Here is a 13903-nt window from a genome sequence, read left to right as displayed (position 1 = left end):
AAATGTCCGTAAAAACAAAAAATCATTCAAAACTACACATTGATTTAACAACATGGACTTAAACTTCATGCATAAAAACTTTGTAGGGACTAAAATTTGCCGTTTTTTTATGGGATGTTGGTGTAGAAATCCTTCATTCTAACAAATGAACTCGAATGATCAATTTAAGACTCGAGATAAATTCTTAAGGGGTTCTTGGTAGGTTTACAACCATAAGCCTTAGTATGCGACGCAAGAAACGTGTGATCGAGTAAAAAATGGAAGAAAAAAATGTAAAAGTAAAGAGAGGTGATAGGTAAACATCCTCATGTGGCAAACCCCTCTATACACCCCCTATGTGGCAAATATTTGGCATTAACAAATAATAAATGTTCCTTTGAGAATTAAAAAAAAAAAATGAAAAGGAAATGATGTCTCAGTTCTTCTTCCCGCACGCTCTCTCCCCCGCCAAACTGTCCTCTCTCTCCTCCACCACTGGCACCAGCCCACTTCCGTTCCCGGTGACGGCAGCGGCGGCCACCAAATCCCCACTGTTTTCATCTCTCTCATCCCTGTTCTCTCTCGTCCTCCCCCTCTCAGATCTACCGCCTCCCCCGTCGTCGGCCCTCACGTGTTACCGGCAACGACGACTCCATCTTCTCCGTTTCACTCCAGCCCATCTGTCGCTGCCTCCTCCTTGTCTCCTCCATCCTCCTATTATCACCGCCCTCCCACCACCACTATGAGTGTTTCAGAACTGACCAACACAGACTCGTCTCCTCCGTCATTCACTCATCTCGCCACCACAACGCATAAACACTCAGATGTGACTCCCAGATCCCCACGGCGTCGACGGCGGCAGTAAGGCCAGAAAGAGAAGAGGAAGAGGAGAAGGTGGATCTGTGTGTTTGTGAACAGAGAAGAAAGATGAGAATGTTAGAAGAAAGGGGCACGTGAAATCTCATTTTTACCCTTAACTTTTTAACAACACTACAAAATTGCCATCCACATGGGCATGTGTATAAGAGAGGTGTAGAAAATGGTATGTCTATGAAACATTTCCCAAAAGTAAAAGTGCAGAAAGCAAGAAATAAAGATAAAGAAGAAACAAATGACATTACTACAAACATATATGAGTTATGTACCTCGTTTGTTCAACAATTAGTAAGATGTGTTATCATGTGAAGGTAGATGTGTTATCTAATGGGCAAGTTTTTGGAACGGAAATGAACTCATTTCCATGGAATTTGATTATACTGTTTACTTAAGAGAAAATAAACCAACTCCTGCAATGCATGAATGTTAAGTGTCTTCTAACTTTGTTGGAGTCTTTCAAGCTTCTTATTACACTGAATTTTGAATGTTGAACAACGATCAACCTTTGCTTGAAAAGACTTCACGTTGTATCTCGGAATCTCTTCACATTGGTCTTCAAAAGAATAACCTTCGAGATCTGATATTTGACGCAAATTGCACTTTTCATACTCCTTATGCATGCTTGTTGCACTTCATTTTTTATTTTGCTGCTTATATCAGACTCACACCTAGTGGTAGAGTTTGGACTCCTCCTTTTGAACCTAAAACTGATTTAAAACCAAATATGAGTTTTATCAATTATAATCAATTTATTCGGAACAATAATTTGTTGTCAGAAATAGTCTCAGATGAAGAGCATATTGCCTTTGTTATGTTTTTACTTCAACATTCTATTTTTTTTGTTCTAAATCTGTCACTATTGAAAAGGCTTTGCTGCTACCTCTAGCTAGACTTTTCCATGAAGGAACATCAGTTAGTCTATGCAAACTTCTTTTGGCCCAACTTTATGAATGTTTAAATGACTTATATGATGTTCATCTGAAGGGTTCATATGTAATCACAAATGTAGGTGGTCCCCTTTGTAAAGTCGTCCAATGATCTAAAAAGTTTTATCCTTCAAATTAGGTAATATTTTCTTTTGTATCTGATCTAAGTGCCTTAAGCTCATAGGTTCCTTAGAAGTAAACTTCAAAGAAGGATAAGAAGAAAGAAAAATCTGTCATTAAGGAAATTAACTCAAAAACTATGAATGCCTCTGCCATTAAGAGTGCACAAGTGCTTGAAGATGATAAAGGAAGATAAGAAATCAACATAGAAGCCACTCATGTTAAGATAGGGAGTTTAAAAGAATGAAGATGATAAAGAAAGTTTGAGCGAAAGTTAAGAAAAAAATCATGAAAGTTATTATGACGCAACATCGTCTTCGAAGAAAGAATAAGGAGATAACGATGAAAATCATGAGATTTCGTCTAAATAATATCCAGAACCATCCAAATTTAAGTCAAATATGCTTGATGGCTTAACAATTCCTTTGAATGTGGTTGACAACCTTTTTGATGTGCAGTTTGATGTTGAAGAATTTCATAACAAAGTATCCCCATTCTTGGCTCTTAGCTTCTTTGTTTCCTCCTTGGCTCTCAGCTTCTTGAATTCGATCGTGATTTCTAATCTTGTCGAAAATAGAACTGCATTTGGGCAAAACGTCGTCTTTTGATTAAAAAACCAGATGTCCTTTTTCTTCTGCGTTCGAATTGAATCCCTAAAACGAACACAAGCATTAGTGTGATGGCGAGAAGTATTATGAACTTTAAAATATTTTTTCCACAAATTTGTTCAGGAGGAAAAATGTTATGACCTTTCACTTCATAAGATTTGCTGATCTTTTAAAATAATATCAAATGCATATTTTTTGCGTGGCGTTTGAAATTTTGTTTGAATCAGGAGATTTAAAATTAAGAAATTGATAAGGTGGTCTTGTTTTTAATTTTGTGATATAGTTGGTCATTTGAAACATTTTAATTCTGTGCATAACCAATCTCATCCAATCCATTAAATATTGGTGATCCATTTAAGATGGAACGGCTAAAAAATTAACTATTCTCATTTGTATATTACGCAATTAAAAAATTAAGATCGAACGATTCTCATTTTTACAAACGATCTCATCTCACTTGGTTGGCCCGATGATATTGACTTAGATTGGGGATACCACATCTGAATCGACATTGCAGTAAATTATTATTTACACTGATGGATTAAATCTGTTAAGAGGAATAGAAAACAATTAACAAAAATGGAAATGGAAACTTCAGAAGATTGGGAATATACAGGCACAGAAGATGAACACATCCCAATCGATCTCTTCTGTTCCAAAGAAGACGCCCGAGTTCCACGTGGCACCCTAGAGTTCACCAATGCATCCGGGAACATGGTCTTCAAGGTGCAACATCAACCACCCAATCCCAAACTCTTGCTTGATTCCAATGATAATCCTCTATTCTCAATCCACCACCGTCATGTTAGTCTCTTTGTCTAATGATTTCTTCTTTTACACCCGCCACACGCGAGACAGTTGATTTGGTTGAGTAGATGATTAATTTAATTCTCAATCGAATTTTTTTTTAATTCCATTGATTAACCACAATTTCACATTTTTCAACGGGTTTAAATTGACTATCTATTCAACTTAAACAACCACATTTTTCCATGTGATTTATGTAGCAACGACACTTTTGATCAAAGAAGTGTTTAAAAATAGGTTTGGTGTCCACGACCCATGTAATTATGTCATTTTTTAGATTACTATTGGTTTTCTTATATGCTATTTACTATAGATGTCAATGTGTCAATGTCGTGTCTACTATCATGTTTATGGGTGTTTCAACGAGGATCGAGTGACTTTAACGAGGGAAAGTTATTATGATCACTTTAGTGTATTTTGGGGTGTTTTATGAGAGTTTGATGAAAGAGAAATGAGTTTAAAGATGAGAAGCAGATGAATACAGGAGCTATGAAGCGCAGACATGGTCACAATACGTCGACATCAATAATAATTTGAGAAAATAACAACATACAATGTAATCATATGTGTAGTGTCGTGTCGGTGACAGACGTAATATGTATCCGACACTAGGACATAGCTAATCCAAGGAGTATTTGTGGTTCATAGTATAGGAGAGAGATGGAGAGAAAGTCATAATGACTTCCCCTCCACAAAGTCACCCAATCCTTGTCTGGTGCTTCATAGTATGTGATTAAGCAATATGTGATTAAGCAAGGTGTCGTAGGTGTAAGGAAAATTGAACCTCCATCTCCTAGAAAAAATATTTATAAAAAAAGAAAGAAATTGAGGCAACTTTTTGAAATATGTTGTTTTATTTTTGGTAGAATGGGACTTGGAAATGTTATAAGGGAAATGGTGATGAGAATAAGGAGCTTGTGTTAAAAGTAAAGAGGACTCTGAAAACAATTTCTAGAGTTAAGTTAAAGGTGTTTTTTGCTGGTGAGAGATTAAACAAAGGCGTTTGCGATTTAAAAGTTATAGGTTCTCCATTCATGAGATCATGCAGCATTTCTAAAGATGGTGATTTGGTGGCACAGGTACATAAATTGAAGTTTACTATCAGTTCATTTATGTTCAAGTACAGATGTATATATACTGTCGATGATCATAGATAGCAGTTCATTTATAATTGAGATTGTTTTGATTGAAGTATGTTACAACTTTTAAAGACCAATTAGAAACATAAACATTGATTTTAAGCTTACTTGTATATGATTATAGAGGAGGGATATTGTATTTCTTTTAGTGTCATTCTATAGCTATATTATATAAGGATTTGTTATAGAGTCGAAACTCGTGATCACTTGTGAAACTGTTTGTGAATACTTGTAGAAACAGCTTATCACTTGTCCATAAGTTGTTTTCAACTTATTTTCATAAGCTCTACAAGTGAGCTTAAGAGAACAACTTATAGTTTGTATAAAAACAGTTTGACTTTAGTTTATGTTTTGTTATAGACATAGCTTATTCATAAGCACTTATATGATAAGCCCCTAAGTTATAAGTGCTAATTTAGCTGGTTAACCAAACAGGATCATAGAGGAAATAAATAAGCCAATAAATTCAATGTATAAATTTCAGTTGATGTTTTTTTAGTTAATATTTAGAACATCATATTTTTTCCACATAAACTGATGCTGTCAAAGGGGAGTTTTGGCGCAACAGTAAAGTTGTTGTCACGTGACTGATAGGTCATAGGTTCAAGTCTTGAAAAAAGTCACTCGTGTAAAAAATAGGCTAAAGCTGCATACAATACACCTATTGATGGGACTCCTTCCCAGACCTTGCGTATGCGGGAGATTTAGTGCACCAGACTGCCCTTTAAAGTGATGCAGTCAGTTTAGATGAGTCAAGTTCATTATATTGTATAGTTGAAACATGAAAAAGAGAGGAATCAAATTTGGGGTTTATGAACATGCATATCTCATGAGACATGATTGATTACAATTATGCATAGAGGGAAAATTTTCTACAATCTATATAAATTAATTAACATTACATTCCAACTAATCACAAAAATTGATTCTGATTTATACTTCTGTGCAGAGTAGTCTGATGTACAACCTTATCGAAAGATACCCCAGTAGGGATAAATTTCGCCTGACAATCTTTCCTGGGATCATAGATCATAGTCTTATTGTGGCTTTGTTTGTAATATTTTTGAAAGGAAGAAAATAATATCATTGACAACGACATTCAATTGCAATTTATTTAAACCGATTATATGTATTTGTCACTTACAGTTGCAATGCAAGAAAAGGTTTTGATTTGTGATATTTGTACTCACAACCACAGATTTATGGTTCTAAGTTCTAACACTGGATCATAGTTCCTCTTATATTATTATCAGAAAGATAGAGAGAATGCGGTGAAGAAGGAACAGGGGGGTTTCAGTCTCCTATTATAGACGTTTGCGACGGCCTCCTGCATTAGTAATCAAAATTTTAAAAAACAACATAATTTATCAGTAACAAAGCTGTGATTTTCCGATGGCATTTTTTTAGGGCTTCGACTGTCGGTATCTGAATTTACCTTTTTCGTCTTATATTTCCGACGGTTGTGTCTGCTGGTAGGTTTAAGTGTTTAACTCGTTATTTCGACAGGCAGACTTAGTTGATAGTTTGCAAGAATATTACCGACAACTAATCAAGTCCATCGGAAATAATAACTTGATGGCGATGTTGAGTCTGTTGGTAAATATAATTAGAAATCAGCAATTTTTTTGTGTATTGCTCATTTATATAACTAGGATTTGAACTCTGGCTTCAACTTGTTGAGCGTAGTCTCCCTTTTTTTTTCATCAACAGACTCATTGATTACTGTTTAAGAGACCTCTCAAAAGAACTTCAGTATAATCATTTTTCAGTATGGAACTATACATGAATACAAATGCACTTGTGTAGTGTATTGTTTGATCAATGCTAGAACATCAAAATTGGTGTTAATAGGTTTCCATGAATGTCTTACCCATATGACAAAAAGGAAAGGTGCTGGAGATATAAGTTAGTCATCTAGTTACTAGTTAGTTAGTGCCTATAAATAGGTTTGAGGTAGTTAAATTGTAACCAACTTTCTCATTTGCAATACTACTCATTACTATCAATACAAAGTTACAAGTTTTCTCTCTACTTTTTCATGGATTCCATGTTTCATATCATGATATCAAAGTTACTATGGTATCCACCTTGAAGGAATTTTCCACTGCGTTTTCTTAAAGAAAAAAAATTCTCATCGTTTAGATTTCTCTCAATTCTTTTACCTTAATTGTTCATTTTTCCTTAAATTTCTTCTCATGCAATTCGTTCTTGATTCTGTTATAATCTCAATTTGAGATTCAATTTCCTTTCTCCTCATATTTGTCAAGTATTTCAATTTGGAGCAAGAAACTTTTGGATTCGATGTTGTTTCCATTCAAGTTCTTGAGTTTGTTTTTGTCATTTTGTGCAATCTCTTTGTTCATCATCTTTCGATCAATTCCTATTTCGTTTTTCTGTTTGTGATCAAGTTTTCATCGCAATTTCATTCCATCCTTTCCCAAATTCTAGGGTTTGTTATTCAAAATTCAATTGTATTTCAGTTTCTTAAGCCACTACATCTTGCGGTTCTATTTCGCAAATTTGTTTGTGATTCCGCTTCTATTTGTTTCCTTCATGTTATCCTCCTTGTTCGATCAACCTTTCAGTTTGCGATTTCATCGGGAATATTATGATGAACACTTTATACTTGTCCAAATTCATGTTGATGACATTATTTTTGTCCAATCAACAAATCTATGTTCACGATTTTACAAAGTTAATGCAAACAAAGTTCTTCCTAAGATAATTCAAATGTTGCATCGTTTACCCGAGTAAATATGCTCATGTTTATAACTCTATTTCATCTACCAACTATTCATCTTCTCGCATAAACAATATTCTCATTTTTATAACTCATGTATAAAAATGAGCATTGTATGATAATTCAAATTTCTCAACATATATCAACATATCGCATTAATAGCTAACATATAATCAATGATGCATGCAATGCGCAATGTACCTTATATATCACTTCACAATCGGATCCACCTAACCCTGGCTTGATTTGTGTAGATAAGTACTCATTCCGGTCACATTTATAAGAAAAAAATCTACTTTTTAGATTTATTGGGTATCTCATCTCATGTATTTAGTCTATACAATCGGATCCACCTAACCCTGGCTTGATTTGTATAGATAAGTACTCATTCCGGTCACATTTATAAGCAAAAATCTATTTTTTAGATTCATTGGGTATCTCATATATTTAGTCTATAATATATATCAAGTACGTTAGGTATTCAATAAATCTAAAAGAGTGGATTTTTGCTCATAAATGTGACCGGAGGGAGTAGCCTCCTACATCACAAAAAGAAGGGTGATTCAGTATTCGACGAAAATGACTCAATGGTGTCACACCTTAATGTAACACTTTCCTACTTATATTATGTCAAGGCTTCATAAACGATCAATCTTTGATTATATCATGCTTATATGATTGCACATACATACACACTCCGATCACTATTATAAGTAAAAATTTATATTTGAGATTCATTCAATTAATGATGTATATATTATTTATTACAGACCACATACATAATTTAATGAATGAATCTAAAATATTGACGACTTTTACTTATAATAGTGACCAGATGATATAAGATATAACATTTATCTTAGTAGGCATTACTACTATTTAATATAACTTAATTCGTATCACTAACTCGATATATTACGATAAATTAACATCGTAATTAATGTCCTTAACATGATCATTATAATTCACTCTCAATTACTCCCTTCGTATTTTAATATAAGCAAAATTGACTTTTTAGGTTCATTCATTTAATGATGTATCTGGTCTATAATATGAACCATATACATCATTAAATGAATGAACTTAAAAAGTCAATTTTGCTTATATTAAAATACGGAGGGAGTGATAAGTCTAACAACAATTCCCATTTAACTCTAATTATTCACTAAATATCATTCTTGTTAAAAAAAATCACTACTCCCTCTGTCCTAAAATATAAGCAAAAAAATCTCATATTTTTTGTCTCAAAATATAAACAAAAAAGACCAACTTTTATGCTATTATTATGTTTTTTCAAACAAATCATCTTTTCCAATGTAAAATTAAATGCAAATTGCATTCAATTTGTTCTCCTTTTTATTTTCTCCATAATTTTTAACCAATGAAAATTATTTTTACATCTTTCTATAAAACTCATTCCAAGAAGAACACAAAAAATTATACCTCAAATCACTAAGTATTAATTTTCTTAATAAGTGTGAATTAGTATTTTTTGCTTATAAATTAAGACGGAAGGAGTATGTATCATTAACCGAACATTTTTAAGCTATTATTACTCATTTAATCAGTTATCTCATATACCTAATCAATTATTAGTACTCATGATTGATTAACAAAGGTTTAAATCTAAATATGCATAGTAGTTCATTATGTTTGATGGATGATTAATGACATGACAATTTGTTACAACTTGTCAACCATTCTTTGAACTTAATCACAAAATTTCAGTAATCATAATATCCATCAACCATCTAAACTACAAATTTTCAATATTCAATACATCCATCAACCATCTAAACTATAATTCGTCCTAAAATACAAACAAAAATAAGTCAAAGAAAATTGACGTATTTAATCAAATTTTATGTCAAATACATGAAATTTTTTACCAAGTTTAGGTCGGAGAAAGTACATATTCAAATATACAAAGAAATATTGGGTACTTTCGGCAATAATACCACATCTGATTCCACTCTTTACAATGTTATATTATTATTTTCTGTGATGCTATGTTTAGTGGTGGATTGAAATTTTTAACAGAAAATAGTAAACGAAGCAAAAAGCCAAAAATGGAAACTTCAGATTTGGAGTACACAGGCACCGAAGATCAACACATCCCAATCGATCTTTTCGGTTCCAAAAAACACGCCGGAGTTCCACGTGGCATCCTAGCGTTTACAGATGCATCGGGGAACATAGTCTTCAAGGTGCACCGTCAACCACCCGATCCCAATTCCTCTTCCTCTTTAAAGGATACAAAACTCTTGCTTGATTCCAATGATAATCCTCTGTTTTCCATCCACCGTCATCATGTTAGTCTCTTTTTTTTTATGATTCCCTCTTTATTATTCAATCTGCTCTCTGAATTGTCATCACGTTAGCTACAAAGATCATCAGCTATAAGTTTGTTTATCAGCTATTCGCTATTTTTTACTGAACAAAGTCTCATTCATTTTTGTTAGTTAGTTTAATCAAGCAATTAAACTCAAGTGATTAACGAGCTCCACCAAATGAGAGCCTCGTAGTGAAACAATGTTTAGCTAGACTTTACTTACCTCTCGGTCAAACTACAAATTATCAGGGCTCATTTCCCTGAGAAAGAATCAGAGCATTAACGCAAAACTAATAACAATAATAATAACAGGCAGATTTTTTTATAAGACAGTTAGGAAAGTATTTGCAGTTTTGATATAATCAGAGACGATAATGATATCGTCTTACACATTCAAAGACCAAAATGATTGTTTACTCAAAAAGTATTTATAAATAAAGAAATTGAGGCAATCTTTTGAAGTATTTTTGTATGTGTTTTGTTTGCTAGAATGGGATTTGGAAATGTTACAAGGGAAGTGGCGATGAGAATAAGGAGCTTGTGTTACAAGTGAAGAGGACTGTGAAAACAATTACTAAAGTTGAGTTAGAGGTGTTTTTTGCTGGTGAGAGATTAAAGGACAACGACACTTGCGACTTAAAAGTAATTGGTTCCCCTTTCAAGAGATCGTGCAGCGTCTATAAAGACGGTGATTTGGTTGCACAGGTACATAAATTGAAATTTACTATCAGTTTATTAATCCTCAAGTACAGATATATTCCGTTGATGATCATATATAACAGTTCATTTTAAAGACCAATTAGAAACATAAATACTGATTTAGTTATAGGTGGCACATGTTTTAGTTGTATGGATAGACTTTTGTATACGTGTATTTTTTTTGGTCAAATAGTCTATTGGCCAGTATTCCACACATTAAGTGTTGGTAAGTAGGGAATTGCGGGTTCGAAACTACACCCCAACACATCAAATGTCCTTGTAGCTACCATATGAGTTTTAGTAATGGGCCATCTGTGTATTTTAAATAGGCAACAAGGAGACTAGAATGTTAGTAGTAGATAAAACCTGAAAATATAATGTTAATATCTTGATGTTATTTTGATGAATTATGGACTGTAACTGTTATTTTAGGTAATTTAGATGTTATTTTGATGGATCGAAGATGCAATTTACTGTTTTGAATGGTCAAGTTAGATTTTTCTAAAAGACGGATGAAAAATGAGGTTCGGTCCATTTTTGCTGACGACATTTTTAAACTTAAAAGACTAACTTGATAGTTGATAAGTAAAAGGATTAACTGAACGCAAAAAAGAATAGATAAACAATTACATTGATAAAAAAAAATTAAGATAAATGACTCATGGTGTAATTTTGTCTTTTAAATACTGTATATTGTTACATTAGATGTAGATTGTGGCTTAAGTAGAATGAAAACATTTAAGTGATGCATAAGAACCATTCTCTGTAAGGATTAAACTATTGCTGCTAGAAATTTTGCTGTTGATTTTAAGCTCGGATCTGAATTTGTATATGATTACAGTGGAGGGATATTGTATTTCTCTTAGTGCTGTTCTATAAGTATATTATATAATGATTTGTGATAGTCGTAATCACTTGTGGAACTGTTTGTGAATACTTATAGAAACAGCTTATGACTTGTCTATAAGCTATTTTCAACTTATTTTCATAAGCTCTACATGATAGCTATGAGAACAGCTTAAAGTTTATATAAAAACAAAACAGTTTGACTTTATTTTATGTTTTGTTATCCAAACAGTTTGACATAGCTTATTCATAAGCACTTATATGATAAGCGCCTATGCTATAAGCATTTAATTTAGCTGGTTATCCAAACATGATCATAGAGGAAAAAATAAGCCAATAAAATCACTGTTTAACATTCAGTTGTTGATTTTTCTGTCAATTGATGTTTAGAACTGCTTATTTTTTTCCTCATTAATTGATGCTGTCAGTTTAGATGAGTTGAGTTCATTTATAGTATAGTTAGAACATGAAGAAGAGAGGAATCAAATTTGGAGTTTATAAACATGCGTATCTCATGAGACATGATGGACTACAATTATGTATAGATGGAAAATTTTCTACAGTCTATGTAAAATAATTAGTATTACGTTCCAGCTGATCACAAAAATTGATTATATTTTATACTTCTGTGCAGAGTAGCCTGATGTACAAGCTTAACCAAATATACGTCAGTCGGGGTAAATTTCGCCTGACAATCTTTCCTGGGATCATAGATCGTGGTCTTATTGTGGCATTGTTTGTAATATTTTTGAATGGAAGAAAATAGTATCATTGACGACAACATTCAATTGCAATTTATTTAAACCGATTGTGTGTATTTGTCACTTATAGCTGCAATGCAAGGAAAGGTTTTGATTTGTGATATTTCTGACTCTCATACTACCTTAGGTTTATGGTTGCAACATCGGTTCAGAATCAATTAGTACAAAAAAAGAGAGAGATAATGCAGTGAAGAATGGAGGCCGAGACTGTTTCAGTCTCCTGTTATAGACGTTCCCGACAGCCTCCCACATTCGAAAATCAAAATTTTAAAAAATGACAAACATTACCGATAGACAAGCCAATCGGTAATAAAGCTGTGATTTTTGGATGGCATGTTTCGAAAGAAGCTCTGACTGTCGGTACTTAAATTTTCCTTTTTCCACTTAAAGTTCCGTCAGCTGTGTCTGTTGGTAAGTTTAAGTGTTTGACTAGTCATTTCCATTGAACAGGCCTGGTTGAAAGTTTGCTAGAATATTACTGACAAATAATTAAGTCTATCGGAAATGATAAACTTGCTGGCGGTTTTGAGTGTGGAGTAAAAATAGTAAGAAATCTGCCATTTTCTTGTGTAGTGAATTTGTTGAGCTTAGTCTCCCATTTTTTGTTCATCATCACACTCCTTAGTTACTGTTTAGATACCTCTCAGAATACTTCACTATAATCATATTTCAGTGCAGAACTATATACATGAATACAAATGCACTAGCTATATAGCTTGAGCAATTTAGGAACATCAAACTTGGTGTTAATAGGGTTCCGTGAATGGCAAAAGGCAAATCTCTATCTCATGAATATCATTAACTAAATCAAATGGTGTATTAATCTTAATCAGTGACCAACATTAAAGAATGGTAAAATTCTTTTTCCAACAAAATGTACTAATAAATGCACTTACCTGCACAACAAAAAAATGTGGGGGAAGGAATTTGAGGCTATAAGAGAAGAAGCAAACCATTGCATGCTTGCCCCATCATGGAAGAACCCTGACATTGTGTTAGGAACCCAGCAATTAGAATGAATAGTAAGAACAATTTGATTGAGAAAATAGGAAAAAAAAAAACTCTTCTCCAAAGGTTCCCCCTCTACAACAGAGCCTCTCCTATTTATACATAATACTTTCTAACTAATCAACTATCTAACTTCCCTAACTAAATCCCCTTTATTCTATTCTATATCGTAAACATTGTCCGGAATTTATTAGTGTTTGAAACTGCAGTGTGATATAGACACTTGAAATAAGGCTTTGTGTACTCTTTGGTCCTCCTATACTAACGTTTTTGTTTGACTACTGGTTAATTGGTTATGTTTCAAAAGTACAGTAATAACTGATTGTCGGGGTCATTATCAACGTGTATATACTATTGCCTTTTTCTGTATCGTAACTTGATTAGGAGCTTTTATGCTTGTACCTGAATAAGTTTGTTACCATATTTGTGCCGCATGTGATTCATGTTTTAATCCTTCGGTTGATTGTATTAGGCTATCTTTCCAGCACAATACAACAGAGATATTCATGTATTTTGAAGAAAACCTAAAGCTCACGCCAGAAAGTTTGTCCGACAAAGCTGTAGCCATGGATGAGTTGAAAGAGATGTACCAGCAGGTATACAATCCAAATAACTTTAATATACTTTTAAATCAAAGTCTTGAATTTATTGGTTTGCAATGGTTCTCTCTTTTAGCTGTTAAGGAAATGTTTTTTTGTATGGTATGAAAGGATTTCAAAATAGTGGTAGATATGTTGCTTTGGGCTTGAATAGCTTTTGCTTCATGTTAGGACTGGATAAATGAAATAAATAGAAACAAATTTTGTGCAGATAGTTATTTTTAAATTTTTGATATTATCTTTTTCTATAATGTGCCATATTATCCTAGTCTCATAGAGGGATAACAAAATTTACCTAGAAATAGACATTTGTTGTCTTGTCTTATTATCCTAGTCTCATATTCTCTAATGTGTCCTATTATCCTAGTCTCATAATTTGGGATGGATGGAGTATAATTTAGTAAGCATGGTGATATATTTAGAAGCAAAGTTAGTGTCAACATTTAATGTGCAATAACAAGTA

The 13903-nt window shown here is 33.1% G+C and overlaps 2 protein-coding genes across 5 annotated transcripts; both read left to right on the top strand.

Annotated features, from left to right (window-relative positions):
* Positions 1–3053: 3053 nt before the first annotated feature.
* On the top strand, positions 3054–5634 carry LOC11410108 (protein LURP-one-related 7). Its single transcript, XM_003615916.3, has 3 exons — positions 3054–3313; positions 4183–4395; positions 5405–5634. The coding sequence occupies exons 1-3, from the start codon at positions 3089–3091 to the stop codon at positions 5534–5536; spliced, it is 570 nt and encodes a 189-aa protein (XP_003615964.1). The 5' UTR covers positions 3054–3088; the 3' UTR covers positions 5537–5634.
* A 3346-nt stretch (positions 5635–8980) lies between these two features.
* LOC11412364 (protein LURP-one-related 7) lies at positions 8981–13650 on the top strand. 4 transcript variants are annotated; one of them, XM_024783554.2, is made up of 4 exons: positions 8981–9507; positions 10017–10232; positions 11707–11749; positions 13314–13650. In XM_024783554.2, exons 1-4 carry the CDS (start codon positions 9205–9207, stop codon positions 13367–13369), a joined length of 618 nt encoding a protein of 205 aa, XP_024639322.1. In that variant the 5' UTR covers positions 8981–9204; the 3' UTR covers positions 13370–13650. The 4 variants fall into 4 exon arrangements, with proteins under 4 accessions (XP_024639322.1, XP_024639324.1, XP_024639323.1 ...); XM_024783556.2 differs by having other exon boundaries at positions 9005–9507; positions 11712–11749; XM_024783555.2 differs by lacking the exon at positions 13314–13650 and having other exon boundaries at positions 9011–9507; positions 11712–11936.
* The last annotated feature ends 253 nt before the right edge of the window (positions 13651–13903 follow it).

The sequence above is a fragment of the Medicago truncatula genome, chromosome 5, assembly GCF_003473485.1.
Source record: "Medicago truncatula cultivar Jemalong A17 chromosome 5, MtrunA17r5.0-ANR, whole genome shotgun sequence".
Lineage (NCBI taxonomy): Eukaryota > Viridiplantae > Streptophyta > Magnoliopsida > Fabales > Fabaceae > Medicago > Medicago truncatula.
Note: the sequence above shows the minus strand (reverse complement) of the source record. Positions and strands in the feature narration are given on the sequence as shown.

Bases quoted from the DNA above. Each gene is read 5' to 3' on its own strand.
- LOC11410108 (XM_003615916.3), top strand. From the start codon at position 3,089: ATGGAAATGGAAACTTCAGAAGATTGGGAATATACAGGCACAGAAGAT. The intron at 3,314-4,182 runs GTTAGTCTCTTT...TATTTTTGGTAG, and splicing joins TCTCAATCCACCACCGTCAT to AATGGGACTTGGAAATGTTA. The intron at 4,396-5,404 runs GTACATAAATTG...ACTTCTGTGCAG, and splicing joins ATGGTGATTTGGTGGCACAG to AGTAGTCTGATGTACAACCT.
- LOC11412364 (XM_003615915.4), top strand. From the start codon at position 9,205: ATGTTTAGTGGTGGATTGAAATTTTTAACAGAAAATAGTAAACGAAGC. The intron at 9,508-10,016 runs GTTAGTCTCTTT...TTTGTTTGCTAG, and splicing joins TTTCCATCCACCGTCATCAT to AATGGGATTTGGAAATGTTA. The intron at 10,233-11,706 runs GTACATAAATTG...ACTTCTGTGCAG, and splicing joins ACGGTGATTTGGTTGCACAG to AGTAGCCTGATGTACAAGCT.